This window comes from Daphnia magna, linkage group LG6, assembly GCF_020631705.1.
Source record: "Daphnia magna isolate NIES linkage group LG6, ASM2063170v1.1, whole genome shotgun sequence".
Classification (NCBI taxonomy): domain Eukaryota; kingdom Metazoa; phylum Arthropoda; class Branchiopoda; order Diplostraca; family Daphniidae; genus Daphnia; species Daphnia magna.
The window spans coordinates 3,726,355-3,749,286 of NC_059187.1; the positions used below are offsets into that span (position 1 = coordinate 3,726,355).

Here is a 22,932-nt window from a genome sequence, read left to right on the forward strand (position 1 = left end):
CCACCCGTTTCAACGCCACACCGCCATCGATTGATTTGCATGGATTTCTTGTTGAATTTCGCGTGCGTGCGTGTCCTTGTCATTTTTTAAAAAATCCCGTCTCAGACTGCGTCCCTCCCAAAATACGAATTCTTCCATTCATTTTAGCGTGTCCAGTTGAAACTGATGGCCAACCATTTCTATATAAAATAGACATTTCTCCCTTTATGTTTTACTGCTATGTTTATGACTTGTTTCTCCCTATCAACGCTCCTCTTTTGTTATTGTTGTTCTTTTCCCCTCGTTCGGCTGTCTCCTTTTTTTTAATATTTAAAAGCCCACGGTTGGCGAAAACCAATCGTCTTTATAAGGTGAAAAAGAAAGATCTCTACCGTAGATCGAGTCATCTGCTATTATAGAAGGTTAGCACTAACGTTTATATACTTCAAAAGAAAACGATTCAACAATAGTTCGTTGATATGTCCATCTCCCATTTTCTTCCATAAAAAAACAAAACAAAAAATGTTGACATTGAATGGCTTCATTCAAACAAAAAGAACAAGACCGTTTGCTTGTCTTTCCTTTGCTTCTTAGCCGGAACAAACAACACCTGCTGTGGGAGGAGGAGGGGGGGGCGATGGTGGCGGCAGTTGAAATAGGCAAAACACACAACAACAACACACACACACACAAGAAAAAACGAGACAACCGACATCTCTCCGTTGCTATGACACGCACATATGGAATAGTCCTTGGGTTTGGGGTTGACACGTATGCGAAAGAGAATGTCGAACAGTCAAAATCCAGTTGAGCTGGTTTTCTTTCTCTGTTTTTTTCGTATAGTTAATTATTATTATTTGTTTGTTTAATGATTTCGTCTTCTTGCGTAGGACAGGTGAGAGAAAAAAAATAAATAATAGAAAAACTTGATTTTAATAATGAATATTTTGTGTGTGTCGGGCAGGTGAAGGTTGGTGTTGACGAAGAAGCCGTTGAACTGGAGCCAAGAAAGACCAGCGATGACTCACCGAGTCACTGGAGCGCAACATGTCACATCACCTGCAGCGGTATCTCCTTTCTCCCTTTGATATATTCTTTTTTTTTTAAAATATATATACATATCCATCCCCATCATATTTTATTTTTAATTAAAATATCAACAACAAAAAATTTGCCTCTTTCTGATCGCAAACGCACCTGACTCTTATCGCTTTCTGTCAATAGATTTATTTTTTTTTTAAATAAACAAATATAATTAGACTATTATTTAAAAAAAAAAAAAAAAAGAGAAAATTATTTCCACCTGGACAGAGTTGTTTTCTTTTTAAAGTGCACGTATAACCTTGTGGCTCACTGCTGTGCCCACCCAGGAAGACAAGTCTCCGATTTCCATGTTTGCTTTATAGTACAGCGCCAATCGATGGAAGAAACTTGAATAACTCGAGCACCTGATTGTATCCCTATATCCGATGGCAGATTAGTTCGACTCCTATTTCACTATTCAATTCTATATAGGGCAACGACGATCTTTATATGCCTTCTCATTACACCGTCCTCCATCCATCTGACGTCCCGTGAGAAAGACACGAAATAAAATGTATAAATTCAATTGAAAATGCAACGACCAAAAGAAAGAACTGCAACATCAAAAAAGATTTTTTTTTTTTATTTTTTGAAGACGTTGATTTATACCCGTCAATCTATAGCCGATGTCTGGAATTTTCCAGGGCTTTGGTTGGGTGTTGGCCGAGATGTTGGCACACGTTCACCACCTTCACACAAAAACCGAGTTAAAAGATTTGAACATCATCGAAGAGTTTGTTTGAAAATTGAAGACTTGCTGCATTCACGGCTAGCTGGTATCGATTGAATAATACACACAACGGTGCGCAGTTTCTCCTTTGAGATTTCGCTTTTCACCGACGTCGGGTTCATATTATCTAATGGACATTTCGTTTCCTGAGAATCCGTCTCTGTCAATCTCACGTCCAGCTGTCAGCTTATTCTTTCTCTTTTTATTCCATTCTTCCTCCTTGTTTCCATTCGTTTGAGATAATTAAAGGCCACGTGAAACTCAAAACGAGCGTAACCGAGCTCTCTCTTGATCAACGTAACAAACAAAGAAATACCTGTAAAAGAAATTCAAAGAAAAAGGAGGGAGACAGTGGAAAGGATGGCGCGCCGTTTGATGGTCTGTTCGCTTATTCCTTTCAAGGAGAACCGACCAACCGGTTTTCATCAATGACTCATTCTCCCCTCGATGTCCAGTTGCACACAAGCAGCGCTCACGATGTCGCTGCTGTCGTTTTTGCCCGAGAAAAATAAATAAAAGTTTCACTCTCTCTCTCTTTATCTTTTTTCCCTCTTTTGGTGGGTGTCCCCTGGGCTGTTTATTATTCCCAGAACGCGCCACGTTGAGGACCGCACTCAGCTGACACGCACGTTCAGAAGAACTAGTCTAACAAGGGTTGTTGGACGGCTCGTTCGTCGCCGTCATCGTCGGCCATCTTACGTTATTGCCATCGTCGTGATGTTGGATTATTTTGGACGATGGGCTTTTCAACGGAGACCAAAACCAGAAAACTCGACATTTTTTTTCTGGTTCTCTTATCTCTGTATAGCGGGTTGGTTCCATTTTATTGCGGTACAACAAGTGAAAGAACAGGGCCAACATAACAAACAAAGAAAACATCGTTTTTTGTTGTTGTTTTGCTTTTAAATTGAAATGAGTAAACAAAAACAAAAAAGAAAAACGTCGACGAAATTCATCGGCAACGTCGGCAAAAGATCTCCATTCTTATAGAGGCAAAGATCTTCGTGTTCGATACATATCGAACGCACAGTCCGCACCGCTTTACGGTTTCCTGTTTTGAACCGTATAGATATACAAATACTAGTTGATGCGTTTCATTTGTTTTTTTTTTAACTTTCATTCTTGAAATGAAAAAGAATGTTGTCTATACCAGCGATATATCCTGTTGCTGCCACGCTAATTGGCAAAGCTGTTCCATCCATTCAGGGAAAACGCAAGTTATTGCGTGTACAGCAAAATGGGCGGCCACTTGTGAAACGTACATACGAATAACAGATGACATCAAAGGGAAATCTAACGACTATTTACGACCTTTATTTTTTACATATTCCAAAATCCAAAATTTTATGTTATCTGATGGATTGTGTCACTTATTGATGGCGACCATAGTCACCGGTTGTTTGCTCTCTGAGGCTATTAGAATGTTACAGCTTATATAAACTATATATTAACCCGATTGATGACAAAATTCGTTTTTCTTTTCGTATGCAGCGCTCATTTATTATAATGGGCTTCAATCTAACGTGAATAATTTTCGTCTTTCACCTTTCGCTTCAATCGTGACTCACGACCGGTATGGAACAAAATGGTCAAGCACTTATCGTATAACATATACTGTACGCTTGACCGTTTTTCATGATAGCTTTCCTCGCTGCTGATGGTTAAAATATTTAAAAAGAAAAAGCACTTTCCCTTAATTCTTATCCATTTTAAGAACACTCCTCCCTATAGCGTGTGCACAAAACAGTCGAAAGGGGGGTGTTGCTCGCACACTATACCGTCCGTTTTCCGCGGCTGACGGCTGCCTTTTTCACGCGGACATTGTCCGTATTCATATGGGAGCTATTCACCAACAAATGCGCCATCTGGCACTCAGTGGATCAGCGCTTAAAATTCTTTAATTTTTTTTTTGTTTTGTTTTTATATATAGAAATAAAAAAGGTCAATCGAAATGAGCTCATTCATCAAACCTTTTAATGTATGCAAACTACGACCGAAACATTTGTGTCTTTTTGTTCAAAACAAGAGAAAAAAAAAAGCAGAGAAAACGAACGGGGATAAATAAAAAAAAAAAATAACTTTCGGCGACGTGACTGACAGTTTCAGGTAAAACTGCGCACGAAAACCAGCGTTCGTGATTCGGGACCGCAGGCGATCAAGATTTTACCGGCCACCATTTGTTTTCTTTGCCCGAAGACTATGCGAGGTGATAAATCACGCGCATATATGCGACTGGCCATATTCATTTCATTTTCACGCTTAATTGGCAAGCCTCTGCGTCGAGCACGCTCCACTTGTAAACCCCGTAAAGCATTAAAAATCCCTTTTCTGGCGAAAACACGTCCATCTAGTGGTGTGATTCATAAAAGGACATTGCCACGACATCTAGCGAGCTCACCAGCAATTTCTTTTTTTTTTACTTATGAGCTGCACGCCAACGCTCGTTTTTTTTTTGTGGGGGGAGGCCGCCTCAGAGGTTAACTAACATAATGGGAATTCCATGTAAGGGTGAAAGTTAAGATCTTCCTCGAACAAACTCGGCCCATCATGGATACACCGCAGGGCGTGGTGGGTCAAAAAAATATTTAGTCGATAACGGAAGCCCCCCAAAAAATGCGATTAATCGGCTGTCTTTACGATCCTGCCCTACATTTTAGAAAACAAACAAAAATGTATTTCAAAATTACATGGAATTGATCACGCGTCGATCGTTAACCCGCCACGATTCCGGCTAGACCAATCAAACATCCCATAGGGCGCGTCTCGTGATTGAATACTATCACGAGTTCAGTCGGGGTACGAAAGCCACGTGCTTTTTCGAACCTCATATTGCATAACTTCTCTATGCCCTTATTGGGCATGACCCCATTGGCTATATCGATCAATGTATGCGTTTGGTCACACAATAAGGAATGTGGGCACATGCGAGAGAATAGAAATTGTTCCTTTTCGTTTGGACTTACCGACGATGAAATTATATTATCGAGTCCGATTGCAGCGGGGCAAACTAAAACCAAACAGCGGCGGAAGAGATTCGTTCACTTCGTTCAAAGATCTTTGATGGATTGACAGAATTTCAATGAAGACCAGACGTTCAAGTTTTATCAGAAATCTTGATCTTCCAACGATTGATCGAAATGCGCAACTGGCTCCACGCTCAGCACACCGGGTGGATGACACGAGTCATCGGCCGGTTGACGTGATCGACCAGACTGCACCGCGACGTCGTGACGACTGTTACGTCGTTGGCTGAACCCGAAAAGAAGCTGCAAAGCTTAAGCCCTAGCTAACTTTAGATTCATTCAAACGACGACGGGAGAAAGAAAGAAAAAAAAAAAGAAAGAAGATTACCTAGAATGGGTGTGGAGGAGTGACATAGAGAATAACATTATACAAGAAGGGGGGGACGAAAAAGAAACAGAGCGCATTCCTCGACGACATTTCATCAGCTCCCTCTTTCTTTTCCCCCTTTTTTTTTTTTCTTCTTTCTTTCTAATCTTCTTCCGTAACCAGTAGAGCGCTCAGCAGTTCTGCCTCTTACCGCTGTTCCATGTGCCCTTTTCCATCTTCCGTATATCTATCCCTGGACGGACTTGTTATACCGGAAGTGTTCCGTTCTCGCTTCCGCCTCATTTGCATTGGTATGGAGATTTTTTGTGTGTGAGCAACCGGGAACACACACACAACAAAAAAATGGTCGTTTATTTCGTAAGACAGTTGGGCCAGCAGTTGTTGCGTTTCCATGAATACGAGATATTCAAATCTCGATTTTATGCGCATTTTTAACGGTTGCAATATCTCGCGAAAGTGGCCGATGAATCAAAGTGTTTCCTAACACGAATTTCATTAGCTGAAGTGAAGTGCGTGTCATTAACCCGTTGCTTTTGAAGCGTGAAATTCAATGCTCAAAAGAAGAAAAAAAATATATATATTAAAAAAAAGGGAGGGAAATGATGAATAACAAAAAAAGGCGACTCGCCGTTTGAAAATGTCTTGAAGCGAAGGTAATTAACGAACAGAGTGCCATAAAGAAAAAAGGCAGTATAGGGTATGCCAGATTTCTCTCACGCAGCCCCAGCAGGACCCCACTGTTCTATACAGTACACCGTTGTACGTATAGTATATATATGTAAACACACCATCCGTAGGCCCATACGCCTTCAATGGTTTATTTTTAGTTTTTAAAGCCAGGGCGGTGCTGATGAGATGATACCCAGCATTTCCAAACATCGCCAGACGCGCACAAGAGAAACAAGTCATGCTGCACGACTTTGACCAACGAGCAACGAAGAAAACATAGGAGGGGGGAAGAAGATATGTAGACAAACGGAAGAGCTTTGCTTTCACAATTCCCACCGTCCGTATATATATCTATACCCTTCTCGCATATATATACAGTGCGCAATAACCTGATGGAACCTGGCCTTCGTTAAAGACTCAAAAGTATCGATACATCAAAGTCGCGATCGCTGATCACAGAGAAGCGATCAGAATGTTCAGGCATTCCATAAATATTTTTTTTTTAACTTTCTTTTTTGTGTTGTTTTAGTGGTTGAAATTGTTTTCGTGACTTTTTTCTCTCCAGGAATTCTTACTGGGACAGTCGTATATACTCCTTCCGCTTCGCTGGCCCGATGGGTGCATCTGCTTTTCTATCTCCAATATGAACTCACTTTGGTATTTAGTTATCAGAGTTGCTGCCTTTCGAACTCTCGTCAAAAAGGTTCATGTTTTAATTTTATCTTGGCTTCGTTTTTATGGCGTAGCTCTCAGCCTGTCAGGATTGCACTGTCGGAATCTCAATATTGTTGTTTTTAACTAGCAAAGGCTCATTTATTTTATGCAATAAACGCATACTTCTTGAGGGAACTATGTAGATTGCGTTTCAATACAAATTATTTTTGGAAAAGTGCATCGTGCCACGTTATTTCTTTGGAAATCTATAACCTATCTTATTAAGATTGTTGGATACAAACAAGACTATTGACAAGGTTGTTTCTTTATGTAACGGATAGTCTCATCGACTTCATTATAAATTCCATTCGAGAATCAAGTAACTCCCGGAACATAAAGTTTCTACGCCCGTGATAATATACAGTGGTTTAGATTTGTTTATTTGCTTTAGATTTTTTATTGGCATGGGCTACCAAGAGCGCTTTAACAGCTTTGTTTAACCTACAATGTTTTCTTTTTGAACGTTTCGTTTTAAAATGGAGCAGGTATTATCAGGATATCCAAAGTAGTTCTCAGTTTTATTGTTGTATTAGAAAGAAAATGACAAAGGTGCGATTTATGGAAACATTTCTTTCAAAATACAGCGTGTCCCGAGTTATACCACCGCTCGAACTGTCAATGTCGGATTCGTCACCATCCGGCCATTTTACGAGTGACAGCTGAGAGCTGAGACTTTTTTTTCTGTAACAGATTCTAATATTATTTTTTTGTGATATCATCCTACAAGCTCTTTGTAAGTATTACGTATTTGTAATTTCGGTAGTTCGTCTTATTATATATCGTCACAGCTTTATAACTTATGCCAACACCAGCTCAGGCACACCCATACCTACAAACTGCATAACATACTTTTTCGTACTGACGTGTTTGTTTTACCTATCCCTACCACCAAACATACCATTGTGGCAAGTGACCAATGATAAATTAAAAGCTAGATTTAGATCCAACATTGTACGTATTGCAATACTTGAAAATTATCTCCTGTGTTAGGTGTCACAATGGCAGATCGAAAAGCTGAACTAGAAAGAAAAAAGGCCAAACTAGAAGAACTGAGGAAGGAGAAGCAAAGGAGGCAACAGGAAAGAGAACGTCAAGAGGTAAAACATTATAACCGAGTTCCGACATTTTCCTTTAAACTGGGATTACACATATTCCAAAGGTGGAAAATTCTCATCGAGTCCTTAGAGAAGGTGATCAGAATGTCACAATGGATGAACTTTTGAAGCGGGAGGGTTTAAAACCTGTATCAGGTAAGCATCTCAAAAACATTGCATACCTAAGTAAAGTGCTGTATTATAATAACATTTCTGTCAATAACTAGATGTGTTATCGACTTATGTACCGTCAACACAAGAACCAAGTAATCAATCAACACCAGATTCTAGTCTAGTCCAATCACCACTTATGACACGCAAGATCAGGTTTGAACCTTATTGCTTTATAAACTATTACACCTTTTCACTTGTTTCTTGCTGAATGACTGCAGGAAGAAACCCCAGTTAACCAAAGTGAGTGTCCAAACAACTGACATTCCACCCAAAGAGATTGTCACATATGCCAAGCAAACCCAAACAGTTGCTAGCCCAGAAAGAGGAGGTATGGTTCATTATTTTATTTTTTTTACATTAAATTCTGTATTTTTAAATTGGAAACCTTGTACGGCTATTCAACCTAACCTGTTTTGTTGGCTAGAACAAGTGATGGTTAATTTTTAACATTAAGTAACCCTATCCATTCTTTGCTGCTGCTCTCTGTGTCAAGGATACTACCATGATCTATGGAGAGCGCGCAAAGGTAACAAACAATTCGTTTCCAATTAACCATTTTTTATTTATTTTTTTATTTTATTTTTATTTTTTTACAAAAAAACACCATACCCACGTGAAACACAATCTTAAGTAGTATTCAGTTTGGCTTCGCAAGATAGATATAAGCTCACTATTTTTCCTTTTAATGAATATCTGTGATATATTATTTGTATCTTTTGGTTTCATGTAATTCTTTGAGCAGCACACCAAGTCGACTATTACGGTGAGTCTTTATTTTTTGTCTTTTTCCATTGTTTTATTTTTCTAGCGTTTTCTTGCGATGCCACTTGTACGTATGTTACCAAATAACGGGCTTCTTACTTTCATATTCCGACGCCGTCATATCTCCCATCCGTCATGACTTGGTTTTAACATATTTGAAATATCCCTTCACAGTTCATTGAGCGCTCCCATACGATCCAAAGTACTGAGGGTCACGTGTCCTAACCTGGTAGCCATCTGCATGCAATGCCGTACCCAAATTGCTTAATGATCTCTTGAATGACTGAGGTTGTTCATCAGCAGATTACTTTCAATGACGTAGTATCTGTTCAATACCAGAGCTTTCATGTTGAAGCGAACTTAATTGGATCTTACCTAATACCATTTTTCTCCGTTTTTTTATATTTCTCTCGACTCTCGATTGGTGGGCCTCCCCCTTCTCCGACCTTTGACACCATTTCTTTTTTGAACTTTTGTATCTTCAGATGAATATAACCTCAATCCGGCTTTAGAGTGGGATGATGAGTTCCCAGGTAGGTGACACGGGTCCCTCGCCCAAATTCAAATCAAACTATTTGATTTTTTTTTTCTTGTATACGCCATCGTCTTTTCGATCCAAACACTTTTTTTTTTCTTTTATTTTATTTGTTTCTCCTCAATTTCGGTTATTTCCGTCGATTTAGTTCGAAAAGTTGGTTGTTGGTTTTTACCAGCGTCTGGTGATTGGTATCCCTGATCGAGGCTGTCGTGTAGATTCAAGTCGGACGTTCTAACAATCAACTAAAAAAAAAAAGGCGATAATGCCAGATAGTTTGCCGTTGAATGATCAGTTGCTTGAAGTGCTTTAATTCCAACCTTATTGATTGATGCTGTTCCCAGAGACTTCTCTTGTTTCATTCTCTTTTGCCTCTTTCGATATCCGCCTGCCGTGACTCTTGTAACCGTACCTCTTCACAATCCGTCATCACAATCGCAAGATGGACTCCTTTATTTTTTTCGCAGTGCATGACTTCTTTTGTCGCTTTGACGCATTCAGTTTTTTGTTGGCACCTCACTGTTTAAACTGTAAAACGCTATTTTATTTAATCCCTGCTCTCATTTTTGGTTTTCTTTTTGTTTTCTTTTAGTTCTGACTTATGACAGAACGGAGGAAGATGACAGCTCATTACCCAATTTAGATGGCAGCTATGCCTCGCGCAATTCTGTTTTGCCACCTGGCATCCTTCCGCACGGAATGCCCCAAGTTAAAGGTGATAATGAACGCTACGATAGCTAAAATTAATAGCGTAAACTTCAATGCAAGTCTTTTAGATGTGAAACCGGCCATGACGTCGGTAGAGGAAGCTGCATTCAAACAGGAATCTCAACATCAAATGAAACCCCCTCGAGAACTGAGCGAAGAAGAGAAGCAGATGATTCTGATGACGGAGGATTTTCAAAGATTTTTCGGCCAATCCTCTCGTATTGTTGAAAGGGCGCTCAGCGAACAGGTCGACATATTTATGGACTATACGGGAGCCTCGGAAACTGACAACAACATGTAATTCCATTATTTCACAATAACCTTCTTGATATAAATTCAAGGTGTATGTCGTACAGAGATGACCGTTCCGGCTACAAGATTCACTTGAACCGTTGCTTCTATGACGAACGTTGGTCGCGTAACCGTTGCGTTACCTGCATGGACTGGTCACCTCAGTTTCCAGAGCTGCTGGTCGCGTCATATCATAATAACGAAGTAAAGACTCACACGATACAATGTTTGCTCCATTCGCCATTCGAAAACTATGGTACTTAACCAATGTTCATTGCAGGATTCACCGCATGATCCTGATGGCGTCTGTCTCGTTTGGAATACGCGCTTTAAGAAGTCTACACCCGAGTATATCTTTCATTGTCAATCTCCCGTTCTTTCATGCTGTTTCGCACGATTCCATCCTAACCTAATCCTGGGAGGCACCTATTCCGGAAAAATTGTTCTCTGGGATAACCGCAGTCCTAAGAGGACACCCGTCCAGCGTAGTCCCCTCTCCGCCATGGCCCACACGGTAAAACATCTGATAGACGAATAGTTTGATTGAGATATAATAATATACCTATTTTTTTTCTTCTTACAGCACCCAGTCTATTGCTTGAGCGTCGTCGGAACGCAAAATTCTCATAGTTTGATTTCGATTTCTACCGACGGGAAAATGTGCTCGTGGAGCCTCGACATGCTAGCACAACCGCAAGAAACGCTGGACTTGCAACAGCGCCAAAGCCGCGCAGTGGCGGCTACCTGTATGGCCTTCCCACAGCCTCAATCCGACATCAACAACTTTATTGTTGGTAGTGAGGAAGGCATCATTTACTCCGGTAATACTAGAATGAAACTAAGATTTAATTTCCGTGGCGAGATCAACTGAGTGACTCCATTTATAGCCGGTCGTCACGGGCCACGTGCCGGTATCATTGATACATACGAGGGGCACCAAGGACCAATCCGTGGCATGGATTGTCACAACTCACAAGGACCTATCGATTTTTCGCATCTTTTCCTCACGTCTTCGGTTGACTGGACTGTCAAGCTTTGGAGTCTTAAAGTGAGAATTTGTGTTTCTTTTAGTATCATGAATCACATTACTAACCAACTATATTCCTTCGGTGCAATAGGAGAATAAGCCATTGTATTCGTTTGAAGACAATGGTGATTATGTTTACGACGTAGCATGGTCTCCTATCCACCCCGCTGTGTTCGCCACTGTAGACGGTATGGGTCGCCTTGACGTTTGGAATCTAAATCAGGACACGGAGGTTTTTACTTCAATCTGTTTCAATTTGTAAAAACTATTTTGACTTTGAGTGTGTCTTTGCTTAGGTACCAGTAACTAGTATTAATGTTGACGGAAATCCCGCCCTCAATCGTGTCAAGTGGACCCAGTCTGGCATGAATCTTACTGTTGGTGATGACAATGGAAGAATTTGGTTGTATGAAGTTGGAGAGGTATGAGCTCATATTTTGTGTACCGTGTTTCCCCTTTGTTTATCTAACATGCATAAATTGTACAATCGTAGCAATTGGCTGTTCCGAGAGCCGATGAGTGGACCCGTTTGGTTCATACACTTCAAGAGTTGCATCAGAACCAGTTGGATGAAGATATGGAAAAAATGAATTTCGGAGTAGGGAGCAGTCTCAGTAGCGGACCTGCCAGTGCTAGCCTAGGAATAGGAAGCAGCATTTCGCAGCTAGCTGGCACCACTTCTCCGCCGAGTAGCTTAGGGAGCTTGTCTTCCTCTTCTTCTGCCCCTCTACGCTAGTACCATACCTGCCAAATCGAGGCTTGTACACATGTTAATCCAAGTACCTCTACAAAGGAGGAATCTGTTTTGCCGGCTTGCTTTTTCTCGCCGCCTTTTTTTTTTTTTTGCTTTTGGAGTGCGAGAATGCACGGTGGGTACTTGAAATTCTATCCTACATTAATTACTGAATAACAAAAACCTTACCAACAAAGAATTTTTGATCACTTATATATTGGATGGATTCTAACATCTCTGATTATACAACCAAGGAAAGAGAGAAGTGATAGGCTTGGAAATGTGTCTGGAAACACCTTGGGGAGGGGAAACTTAAAATGGTTAGGTGGACGAGAGGTGTAAGATAAAGAAATCATTGTTACAACCCGTCTGACTACAAGAAAAAAAGTACCTTGTAAACAGTCTTCAAAGTAATGCGGTTGGAATCGACAAGAACAGGGAACCGTTTCCGTAATCAACCCAAAAAGAATTAGAAAGGAATTGTCTAGGTAAAAGGAAAAGAATGGCAAGAGTGGTAGGGAAAAAAGTAATAATAAAGAAAGAAAGAACAAAGAATCATCTGACGACATTTAAATCATAGGTCGATTCTGCAGTAATCTTTCCACAGCAGCATTGACATCACCAAAGGTAGCAATCAAGGCTGTAAACGAATGCAACACAATTCAGAATACACAACCAATGGTGAAAGCTTTATATAAAATTACCTTGAAGGTTAGCATCCCGATTAATAAATCCCATAGCCGCTAATTGTTCCAGCTGAGAACGGTATCTCTCCTCCGGTGGTTGGGTGGAGCCACCGACGCCCCCAATTCCACTTCCCATTCCACCTTGCCCTGCTAGGGAAGTGAGCTAACCATTTAAAAAGCAAATGATTCTATTAGTTTTCATCGAAAAAAAAAATGCTATTGATCATGCCCTTACCATGCTTGCCATCATGTTGCTAAAAGCATCAGAACCGGGTTGGGTAGTTGTGGGTGCAGGAGGCGATGTTGTCGACGTTGTAGCCGAAGAAGTTGGCACGGTGCTCGTAGCAGGATTCAAAGGCGGAGGAAGTGTACCAAGTCCAAGTCTAAAATTCATTAAAAAAAAAAAATAATCAAATTGCCTTTTTTTTCCGCTGTTATCATAATGCAAACAATTTACGTAGTTGCAAACGATGGGGCCACTTGTCGGAGTTGTTCCATTCCTTGCTGAATTTGCATCATCGCCGACATAGCCTGTGGATTTGTAACTAAACTTTGGATTTCAGGATTATTGAGCTGAGACATAAATGTTGGTAGCATTGTCCTCATTTGTTCTTGCATAGCTGGATTGCCTAACGACACGACAAATTCGCAATTAAAGACATCTAGTTGCAAAAAAGAAATAGCAAAATCTTACTCGCAAATAGCGGATTGTTGAGGATCATCTGTTCGGCCAATTGTGGATTTGAACCCATTTGCTGGAACATACTCTGGACATAAGGAGCATTCATCATGCTCTGCATAAGCTGCGGATTATCAACAATTTGTTGCATTAGAGATTGCATCCCTGGAGAGTTAAGCATTCCTGTCATGCCCGGCATGCCCTGGGTAGCTGGAGTGGTCGTACTGCGATTTTCACCAGTAGTTCTTGCCTCAGAACTAGTTCCACTGGACCTATTTAAATATAACGAAAACGTACTATTCATTAAACTGATGCCAATAGTATTGGCATTCAACAAACTGAGTTGATGATAGTCCAGACCAGGGGTTTGGTAACGGAGCACGGTTCTCTTGTCCTGCCTGAGGATTAGCTGATCCAGCAACCGAGCCCGCGTTATTTACTAAAGCGGCAAAGGGATTGCCACCAAACTGTTCTTGAGCAGCATTGAACATAGGCTCCTGCAATTGCAGACCAGAAAAATCCATTACTCGTTCAACTTCCAAGAAACATTTAATTTTTCAAAAACCTGAATGTCACGGTACATCCTTTGAAGCGCGCTGTATCCTCCAGGAATCGATTCCAAATTGGAAAGCGCTCGATCTTGGCTACGCATAAGTTCCTGTAGCATTGCAGGATTCCTTGCTATTTCCATTGTTTGTCTCAATAATTCAGGATTGTTCATAACATGATTGATTTCCGGATGACGCTAAAAACGAACATTACTTTGAATAAGTTTCTGGATTATTAGCAAATTCCCAAGTCTACCTCTAGCAACTGCTGCATTTGAGGGTTAGATGTTAAGATTTGTCTCATGTAATCAGGATTGCTCATGAGTGATTGAACAAGTGGATTGTCCATCATTTGGCGTAATGTATCTGGATTAGAAAGTAATTCTCTTTGCATATTCTGTTGCATTTCCATAAAGTTCCCTGAACCCAACCCCATATTTGACAATCCTATAGAAACAAAAACCATTAATTAAAAAGAGAACAAACTAAACCTATTTTTATGATAAAACCTGCAAGTCCACCCAACCCACCAATCCCAAAGGGTGATGAAGAACTTGGCTCTGTGGGTCTGCTAGGAGTTGTAGACGGCTGGGATGTTGTGTTTGACGAAACATTACTAGTTGTTTCTTGTGTAGCCCTGCTTGTATTTACTGATTTGATCACAAGATGTACTGTGAGGCCATCTTTCAAGTTATGTCCTTTCAGTGTTTCTTGATCTTTAAGAATTTTGCCAGCGAAAATAAGGCACACCTGTTCAGAAGTTGCCCCAAACTTTTCTGCTACAATTTCTTTCAGCTGAAATTGAACCAAATGTTATTAGCTAAACCACACTTCGAAACAGAACGCAAAATAATTCATTATAATTAATTCCAAGAAATGTGGTTCATTCCTTACCTCTTTAACTGAGGCCTCTTCTGGTACCTCTACATCTTTCTTATCCTTTGGGGTTTTCACAGTTAACTTAATTTTGTGTGGTTCACTTGATTCTGCCATTTTATAAGAATCACCCAATTCGTATGAATTTCAAAATTAAAAATTTGAAAAATCAAATGTTTAGACAAATTCCAGAACTTGTTCGAAAGTTTCACTATACCGTCTTCTTGATTACCACTCTCAGTAAACGCTGACGTGCACCAAGGCGCTACCTAGCGAGTTTCGCCTACATTACTTTTCTTTCGAGAACTTGAAATTTGATGTATTCGTATTATGCTTAGTCATCTCGCATTTTTGCTCACTCATTTTATTCAACATCAGTAGTTGAAAAGGAATAAAAATTTTCACATTATGAAAATACAACTTATTTACAGGTTTTATTTATGAACAATGCTTATCGGCTTGTTTTCAAAATACACGTATCTTTCGGAAATGAGTCAAGTTTTCGACAAATATAAAGAATATTTTTTAAATATTCATGTCGAGTTGAGAATATTCCTCTAGAGAGATAAAAGAAACAAGGAAACTTTATTGGCTAGGGACATCTCGGTTTTGCCGTATCAGGATCAAGGAAGACAATAGCGCAAGACGCAGCAAAACCAAGGATAATGAAGATCATTTTTGGCGTTCTTAGATCACTGCTATTCAATTCGTGTGGAAGTACTTCGAAAAAGGTGACGTAAAGGAATGTACCGCAAGCCATGCCTTGCAAAATACCACTTAGTATTGTAGCTTCGAGAGAATTACTGAGCAATTCGACTCCCATTCCGATTCCCATACCAATCGGAGCGGCTAGACAAAATATTAGAGTCAGTTGAACTATCACTCTTGTTCGAAGTTTGCTTTGAACGAGATTAAGGCTGAGACCGAATGCTATCACACACTTATGTAGCACTACAGCTGCAAAAATCTGGAGAACCGCCTCTACGTTTTTTTGTAAACCTAGGATTTTGTGGAAAAAAAGAAATAAATTCCATTATAACAAAAACTCATAATCCTATGATTTTTTTAAAATAACAACAATAATAATAAATTAAATAAACAAATAAATAATCAACACATCTAGAAGAGTAAAATTAAAAGCTGTTAAGTAAAAGATTACCTATTGCCAATCCTTCAAAAATGGAATGTAAGGACAGAGCTACTGACAATAACAGTGCCCGAAGTGAAGAATTGGTTGAATTAGAATTATCATGGCTATGACTGTGATGGGCTGCTTCATTGATAGGCTGTACAGTTCCATACTGAAATGTCACTTCTGGATCTCCACTGGGTGCATTTGCATCCTGCACAGAACCTTGAAGCAAAGGTTCTCTTTCTTCCTCCTCTAACCTATGCAAGAGAAGTAAGAATACCAAATTTTGCTAGATTTTTAAGTTACTATATAATCAGATACTACCTTGTGGATTCAGATCTACACTCAAGAGAAATTTGTTCTACAATTAAAACAGTGAAAAGCCCTAAGACAACTAAGAACTCTGCAACAGGAAATGAACTGTCAATTTTCAATGCAGTCATGACATCATCTATGTTGTCTTGCACTTCTGGAAATAAATCTAACAGGCAGGTCCCAAGAAAAACTCCACCAGCAAAACAGTTCAGCAGGCTGATTACCCGTGTATACCTTTATGTTCACAAGACAACAATAATGAAATAGCATATTTTTTGGAATTTAGAATGAAATAGCATATTATTTGGAATTTAGAATGATATAACCTTAATTTACGAACAGGGTCTGCAACATGACGGATGGTATCCATTAATTTCAGTGGCAGTAAGCATGATAATAATGTAACCACAAATAACGTAGCTAAAATAATGCTTTTTGCTTTGTTGATGTCCATGCTAGTTAAAAAAAACAGTTTTTGACATCGAGTGACGAAACCACTTGATCGGTCGGGCAGGAATAGCTGTGAGGCGTTTGACTAACGATTTACAAAGAGGATGTTTTGTTCACTTCGTGGTTTGTGCCGCTTTTGTTTCCGTATTTCCCACATGAGCAGACGCCCATCAGCTTTGACTCACGACAACAAACACCATCTTACGGTGAAACACATTTGTTGATGATGAAATTTTTAAACGAATTTCGTCATCGTAATCAAGTTACACGTCCGCTTTCATATGTTCGTATAAGCGGTGTAACAACGGCAGTGTAAAACTTATTTAGAATAGGAGCAGGCTTAGGTAAAACAATCTGAGTTATTTCTTTTATGCACTGGTAACATTTACTTACCGTAAATATCCGTTCATCAAATTGTACAAAATGGCTTCAAACAAATGGTTTTATCGCTTACCACTCAACGGTTCCCGGTGTTCGCGAAGTTCCCTATAGCTTTAGAGGCCCAACCAAAAGTTTTGGAATTGTCGTTGAAAATTATCCTGTGAAAATTGAATTATTTTCATGATTTTCGATCAATTCCAAATTGAAATCGTGTATTTTAAAATGAATCTAAAATTTTTCCAAAAATGAAAAAGTGGGAAGGGTATAGCCTTCCCACTTTTGTCAAAATCTGTAAAAAACGAGATCTCTTGAAATACGACAAAAATCACACAGTATAATCAAAATTGAACGCTGATTTTGATAAAGCTTTTTGTTTTTTAATCACACCAGCTGTTTTTTTAATAAACGAAAACAAATTGCTTTTAGCGCACCAACTTTGTTTTGTTTTTTTGGTTTTTTGCAGTTATTTCATAAATTATTAGCCCAGTGAAAAAAAAAACTTGATTTTCATAATTTCCGTTCCATTCCAAATCGAAATCATGCATTTTAAACTAAATCTAAAATTTTGCCAAAAATGAAAAAGTGGGAAGGGTATAGCCTTCCCACTTTTGTCAAAATCTGCAAAAAACGACCTCTCTTGGAATACGATAAAAATCACACAGTATAATTAAAATTGAACGCTGATTTTGATAAAACTAATATGCGCAGAGTGACACTACTACATTCTGACAACATGCAGTACAAATGATAACACATTTCTACGGGACAGAGCTAATCATAACGTAAAAAGACTTGACTGCGGCACGTTTACAAAAGAAAAATGCGATGCAAAATCTAACTTGTTGTATTCTCAAAGAACGGTTGAGGGAAATAAAAATGGGGAGGAGGGAGGGGTCTTAAGAACTACCATTCATTGAGTTCTATGGTAGACGGATATACTGGAGAATGGGGGTGGTAGACGAAATGGGAGGTGCACGGTGTGCGGTTGCAATCGTTCTTTATTCAACATATTTTCGATGGCAGTTTGTCGGCATTGGGATAAGGCATGCGAACCTGTTCATTTTTTTAAAAAGTTCCCAAGGTGTACATCCAAGGATTATTTAGACTATCCCTTGTAAACCTTGTGATTAGTTCAGTTGGATTCAAACTCCTGCAGTAGACACATCAACCCTAGAGCTCGGCTCGTATCCGTAAACATAGTCGATCGTAGTCTCTGATCTCTTGCGTGTTTCTGGTTCTGTATTTGCTGCTAAGAAAAAGTGAAAATGAACCGAAAACGGGATTCATGTTTGGTAGAAGGCAGTCGGTTTGAAACACGTGTCTCCGAAAACAGAAAGGTATGATTTAAATGTTAGTCGGCTTTGCCAGAAAATGGTTTACTTCATCTGTAACTCTTCCTGAAAATAGGTGCGCAAACCAATGATGGAGAAGAAGCGACGAGCTCGCATTAATCAGAGTCTCAACGATCTAAAACGGCTTCTAATGGAAACGGATAACGTGAAAAAAGAGGTTTGTTTGCACGTTCTATCTTTTCTCTATAGATCTCACAAAAGACATGGTCCTGCATACATCGGTTTTGACTTTAGTGTCATTGATAATAGATATAATGAAACGTTATTAAGCAATAGTAACAAAAACTAAACAATTTTACTTTATGAATGAAGGGCTCCCGACCATCTAAACTGGAGAAAGCCGACGTACTTGAACTAACCGTTAACTACGTTCAAAAACTCCACAAGGAACGGCTTGCATTGCGGAATGGCCTGGGCGAACACGGCACCAGCTTTTCTGACACATGTTCGTCTCCGTCAGGTGACTCGTTCAATTTTAAAGCTGGCTTCAAGGAGTGTGCTCGCGTTGTACGAGAAGTATTGCGCCATCAACAACAGCAGACAGTTGAAGAAAACTTACTCAAAAGAATCAGCTGGCATTTAGAAAACTTCTTGGCAAATATAGATCCTGATCAGATCCAGCGAAAATCCCCCTCACTGTCATTGGGAAGCGATTCCTGCTCTTCATTTGAAGAAAAGGACATGCTCGTGTCTTCTCCCGAACTTCTCCCCCATCGATCTTCACCTGTAAACCATGCTCTATGTTCGTCATCATCAGCTTCAGATGAGAGCCAGGATTCATGCCATCGACGATCTTTTTCAAACAAAACAAATTGTTTTGAATTTACGTCAACACCGAATCCTTCCCCAGTAAATGCGCTTAGGACTGATATTGCATCAACTCGCTGGACTTGCGGTTTCAAGTCCATTCCTCATGGGTCACCAGATTCAATGGCTGATAACTGGAATCAAAGAACAAATAGCCAGTTGACAAGACACAGGATTATGCCTTCTTCGATGCCATCTGAGAGCAATGGGAAGGCGAATGATGCCAATAACACCGACCTGTGGACATGCGGTTTCCTTGCTACCAGCACCTCTCCACCTGGTAGCTCATGCAGTTCCTTAGTCTCCTCTCCCACTCAGTATCACTATGCACCCGAAATTATACGTCGGCGGGGAGTTAGTCCGTATGATGATCACATTTCATTCTCTTTGCCAAAACCAGAGGCAGAAAAATCAATGGTGTGGAGACCTTGGTAACACATTATTTTCCTTACCTATTTTCATCCAATCGTGTGACATTCCGTCTATTTCCAATATTACTATGAAAATAGTCACGTGTCATCCTTCTCGTACTTATCAAATAACAAAGTTGTATTTATTACTGCCCCAATGTTATTTTTATTTCTTCTTTTCACAAAAGACAAAGTCATTCCCTGGCTCATTCCTCGTGATGTGTAGTTGTTCTAGGCAATGTATATAAAAAGCGGAAATATACAATCGCATAAATAATTTGATTTGCATTATTACCCTATTTAATTTACGATAAGATTGCAATCCTCCTCGGTCTTTGGGGCGAACCCCGACCTTCTGGACAACGTTCGCCAAAAAGCGGAAGAGAGCGATCATAGCGTCTGAAATGCTTGCATCCATTTTCATTTCCTACTTTACGCTCAAAACTTCAGCTCCACCATCAAGTCAGCTGAAACCGTCTTAAGGAATATAACCGTATACACCTTATCTTTTTTTCCCCATTAAATAAAAGGGCGTTACCTGATCTCTAGATGTTTCTATATCCAAAACATACCTCCCCCATTATTGCAGTCCCTTTGAATTACTAAAGATGTTTGATATCTTAAATATACATCAAGTAAACTATTAAGCTATAATATAAGAATAAAACAACAACAAATGAGCATGGTTGCCGATGTTAAACATAATCGCGAACGACTAACCATGGGTAAAATAAAAAACGCAGATGATACGAAATGTTTCAAAGTGTCTTTAGCAGCAGTGAATTCTCAACCCACCCAACAGAAGAAGAAAAAAAATGTTAGCCCTAGAGGAGCAAGAGGGAAATAGAAGCTCGTCCTTTTCATTTCGTTCGTCGAGTACACGCCTTTTCACTCTCACGGCAGCAGCAACCTGATGCTCAATTGAGCTGCGCGGCTAAAAGGCCTCTTCACAAAAGACGCCCTATATAAACGATCTCTTGAAAATGAGAAACCAGATCTACCCAGATAACAACATTCTCTCCCTCTCTTTGAGGTCATGACCGTTGAATCTGGTAAAGGTCTCTCCGGTCGAGAAAGATCCCTATGCGCACTTCGTACTGCTATTTGCGCAGCCACTCTGGTGATAACGAAATCAAATGAGATATCCGATTTCAACATGCCGGAAGTGGCAAACGATTACTTAAGCTGTCCTTTTCCCTTCTCTTAAGCAAAAAGACTCACAGAGATGAGCCTGAGGTTTAACCGTGTTCATATAGAATACGAAAAATGAAAAAAAAAAAAAACGGAAAGTTAAGTTGTGCTGAAAAAGGGAACTGGAAATAGAAAGAAAAAAATCCCCTTTACAGTTCCAAGCTATTCTTCTTGTCAAAATGTTGAACCGGACATGAAAAACCGTTGATAACGTCTATATGAGCAAGCGAACAAAAGATCCCAAGAACTTGCGGACTCTCAAATTTAACGCTCGTCCTTTACGACGCGCTTGGTATAAGAAACAAAATAAAATGCACAGCAAATTTTAGTCTCCCTTTTTATATCTAGGTAGACTAGAATGTATTGTACTAATGTCAGTCATTTGCCTATCTGGAAGTCACTTTTTTGTGGGTTCCAGCAAACGATATACAGGCTTACTCGATACAACCGCTAAACAAAGCGTTTACATGGCAATCATGGAATTATTTATCAACGTCGAAATGCAGTTTAAATCATGTAAAGATAGGCGTAGACCTACCATGAATGAATATGGCACATGATACAACTGTCGATGGTCAGCACTGCTATCGCAGCAAGATAACTAAGCCTCGTCGATAATGAAAAAGCTCAGCAAAGTATAAGCCTATAACCGGAAGCGAGAGCAAAAAAAAATTTTCCTCTACAACACGCAAACATTTCTTGAACCAGATAACAGAAAATAAAATGTATTAAGTTATTAGTGACATAAATATGCAAAGCCAAATACGTAATTTTTTATCATCCCTACCTTCTTTTTTCAAATTTTTTATGACACAGACACACATTTTATCACATATCTAGTAGGCAATCTTTTTTATTAAACAACAGTTGTTTGGGGAACTTCTTACATGTTCTCAAAAAAGAATAGCACACGGTTCTTATTTCTCTAAATGAAATGCCAAATTCAATGGCATTTCAAATAAGGGTTTCGCAAAATCGTTTCGCTATTTAGGTTGCCTTTAGGCGATATTTGAGTGATTCGCAGCCCATTGCATGGGGGTTGTTTCGCACAGCGTTCCGCCTTCCGCGTTTTAGTCGCTGTTCGTTTCGCGTTTCGCTTTCGCCTTTTAGGGGTGCCCGGATAGCAGGGATAGCAGTGAAAACTGAAAATGGAGATCTACAGAAATTGAAATTTTTCTTCTGGTTCTCTGGTATTCGAATAACTTTCTTCGTCATTTACCGTAAATTTCTAAATGCAATACTAAATTTACAACGTTACCTAAAATCTTTCAAAATTTGTGGAAATTAGCTTGGCGAAAATCTGTTCTGATAGGCATCGCAGCAAGCTTTGGAACATTGAAAAAAACTTAATAGAGGCAATTCGCATCGCGGTTTCGCGTGTCAATTGTTTCGATGTCCGCCATTTTCTCTGGTTGTTCATGTCATGTTTTGCGTTGTCTGTATTGGCTGAAAGTGTTATTTCCCAATACAAAGTGGATTTTGTGAATCAGTGTTTAATTTTTTTCAATTTTTTTTGTGTCAGTTAATTGCTACGTATCTTAGTTAGTATGTGTAGCAATTTCTGTTTCCAGATCACATTTCTTGTATTTTTTAAAAAATCTTTTCTTACACAAGTCTGCCGCAAGACGTCACCGTTGATTTTTTTCGTTCAGGTAAATTGTGAATCTGACTCGAGGGCTTCATCGGGAAGGAGGAGGGGAGCTCGGCATGCAAATATTTTCAAAGGGCGGCTAACGGTTGAGGAGTTATGGCTAATTTTCATATTTAGCATTTAGCATTTTCATGTTTAAATACTTTCTTCTTTTGGGTTCTATGACTCTGGCTCTGGGAAGTACGCGTACCATATAACTCCTATACCATGGAACAGCTGACATTTCCGGTATATTTTCAAGACATCTAGGGGAGAAATAACTAACTCCGTAGAATTTTTATGGGCATTAAAAAAAATTTTCGAAAATAATTAATCAATTAAATCATAAATATAATCATTTTTAAAATTTTTACATTTTCGAATTTCCCGCCTGGTGGGACTGTCATCTGTCGACAAATGAGTTTCTGCGTGGAGTGAAACAAAAACAACACTCGCAAGAAGCGCTCCTACCGGGCGGAAAATCACTCTTTTGCCTCGACCGCCCCCACCCAAAACCCTCGGTTTTTTGTATAGTAGTCCCCTCAAGATGGTACCCCTTTTCTGAGGGGGATCGCCCTATCATAAGGCGATCGTTTACCTTACTATTACATCGTGGTTTACCGAT

At 39.6% G+C, this 22,932-nt stretch overlaps 4 protein-coding genes and 1 long non-coding RNA gene across 7 annotated transcripts; 2 read left to right on the top strand and 3 right to left on the bottom strand.

Annotated features, from left to right (window-relative positions):
* The first annotated feature begins 7,098 nt into the window (after window positions 1–7,098).
* LOC116924291 (cytoplasmic dynein 1 intermediate chain) lies at window positions 7,099–12,046 on the top strand. Of its 2 annotated transcripts, XM_045174835.1 has the most exons (17): window positions 7,099–7,259; window positions 7,517–7,623; window positions 7,686–7,776; window positions 7,848–7,947; window positions 8,013–8,122; window positions 8,288–8,320; window positions 8,537–8,557; window positions 9,042–9,089; window positions 9,684–9,806; window positions 9,868–10,096; window positions 10,156–10,294; window positions 10,371–10,604; window positions 10,674–10,911; window positions 10,978–11,138; window positions 11,209–11,349; window positions 11,414–11,539; window positions 11,611–12,046. In XM_045174835.1, exons 2-17 carry the CDS (start codon window positions 7,525–7,527, stop codon window positions 11,851–11,853), a joined length of 2,136 nt encoding a protein of 711 aa, XP_045030770.1. In that variant the 5' UTR covers window positions 7,099–7,259; window positions 7,517–7,524; the 3' UTR covers window positions 11,854–12,046. The 2 variants fall into 2 exon arrangements, with proteins under 2 accessions (XP_045030770.1, XP_045030771.1); XM_045174836.1 differs by lacking the exons at window positions 8,288–8,320; window positions 9,042–9,089.
* Window positions 12,047–12,049: 3 nt separating this feature from the next.
* On the bottom strand, window positions 12,050–14,895 carry LOC116924292 (ubiquilin-1). 2 transcript variants are annotated; one of them, XM_032930819.2, is made up of 10 exons: window positions 14,658–14,895; window positions 14,273–14,558; window positions 14,020–14,210; window positions 13,781–13,960; window positions 13,576–13,712; window positions 13,231–13,487; window positions 12,994–13,165; window positions 12,772–12,919; window positions 12,555–12,699; window positions 12,050–12,490 (listed from the first exon to the last, which is right to left on the bottom strand). In XM_032930819.2, exons 1-10 carry the CDS (start codon window positions 14,754–14,756, stop codon window positions 12,420–12,422), a joined length of 1,686 nt encoding a protein of 561 aa, XP_032786710.2. In that variant the 5' UTR covers window positions 14,757–14,895; the 3' UTR covers window positions 12,050–12,419. The 2 variants fall into 2 exon arrangements, with proteins under 2 accessions (XP_032786710.2, XP_032786709.2); XM_032930818.2 differs by having other exon boundaries at window positions 13,555–13,712.
* Window positions 14,896–15,054: 159 nt separating this feature from the next.
* LOC116924301 (zinc transporter ZIP1) lies at window positions 15,055–16,932 on the bottom strand. The gene is made up of 4 exons (XM_032930829.2): window positions 16,413–16,932; window positions 16,096–16,320; window positions 15,799–16,028; window positions 15,055–15,638 (listed from the first exon to the last, which is right to left on the bottom strand). The coding sequence occupies exons 1-4, from the start codon at window positions 16,538–16,540 to the stop codon at window positions 15,232–15,234; spliced, it is 990 nt and encodes a 329-aa protein (XP_032786720.1). The 5' UTR covers window positions 16,541–16,932; the 3' UTR covers window positions 15,055–15,231.
* Window positions 16,933–17,339: 407 nt separating this feature from the next.
* On the top strand, window positions 17,340–19,763 carry LOC116924298 (protein hairy). Its single transcript, XM_032930826.2, has 3 exons — window positions 17,340–18,254; window positions 18,325–18,426; window positions 18,582–19,763. The coding sequence occupies exons 1-3, from the start codon at window positions 18,183–18,185 to the stop codon at window positions 19,509–19,511; spliced, it is 1,104 nt and encodes a 367-aa protein (XP_032786717.2). The 5' UTR covers window positions 17,340–18,182; the 3' UTR covers window positions 19,512–19,763.
* Window positions 19,086–22,072, bottom strand: LOC123473679. Its single transcript, XR_006647798.1, has 4 exons — window positions 21,936–22,072; window positions 19,529–21,833; window positions 19,314–19,461; window positions 19,086–19,210 (listed from the first exon to the last, which is right to left on the bottom strand). It is a non-coding gene; the product is annotated as an uncharacterized LOC123473679 (long non-coding RNA).
* Window positions 22,073–22,932: the final 860 nt, after the last annotated feature.

What these genes read in the sequence shown, in the direction of transcription:
- LOC116924291 (XM_045174835.1), top strand. Translation starts at nt 7,525, where the DNA reads ATGGCAGATCGAAAAGCTGAACTAGAAAGAAAAAAGGCCAAACTAGAA. An exon ending in ACACCAAGTCGACTATTACG is followed by an intron (nt 8,558 to 9,041) that starts GTGAGTCTTTAT and finishes TTGTATCTTCAG; the next exon opens with ATGAATATAACCTCAATCCG. An exon ending in ATCTAAATCAGGACACGGAG is followed by an intron (nt 11,350 to 11,413) that starts GTTTTTACTTCA and finishes GTCTTTGCTTAG; the next exon opens with GTACCAGTAACTAGTATTAA.
- LOC116924292 (XM_032930818.2), bottom strand. Translation starts at nt 14,756, where the DNA reads ATGGCAGAATCAAGTGAACCACACAAAATTAAGTTAACTGTGAAAACC. An exon ending in AAATGCAGCAGTTGCTAGAG is followed by an intron (nt 13,961 to 14,019) that starts GTAGACTTGGGA and finishes GTTCGTTTTTAG; the next exon opens with CGTCATCCGGAAATCAATCA. An exon ending in TCGGGATGCTAACCTTCAAG is followed by an intron (nt 12,491 to 12,554) that starts GTAATTTTATAT and finishes ATTCGTTTACAG; the next exon opens with CCTTGATTGCTACCTTTGGT.
- LOC116924301 (XM_032930829.2), bottom strand. Translation starts at nt 16,540, where the DNA reads ATGGACATCAACAAAGCAAAAAGCATTATTTTAGCTACGTTATTTGTG. An exon ending in TGTAGATCTGAATCCACAAG is followed by an intron (nt 16,029 to 16,095) that starts GTAGTATCTGAT and finishes TCTCTTGCATAG; the next exon opens with GTTAGAGGAGGAAGAAAGAG. An exon ending in TTTTGAAGGATTGGCAATAG is followed by an intron (nt 15,639 to 15,798) that starts GTAATCTTTTAC and finishes ACAAAATCCTAG; the next exon opens with GTTTACAAAAAAACGTAGAG.
- LOC116924298 (XM_032930826.2), top strand. Translation starts at nt 18,183, where the DNA reads ATGAACCGAAAACGGGATTCATGTTTGGTAGAAGGCAGTCGGTTTGAA. An exon ending in GTGTCTCCGAAAACAGAAAG is followed by an intron (nt 18,255 to 18,324) that starts GTATGATTTAAA and finishes TCCTGAAAATAG; the next exon opens with GTGCGCAAACCAATGATGGA. An exon ending in CGGATAACGTGAAAAAAGAG is followed by an intron (nt 18,427 to 18,581) that starts GTTTGTTTGCAC and finishes TTATGAATGAAG; the next exon opens with GGCTCCCGACCATCTAAACT.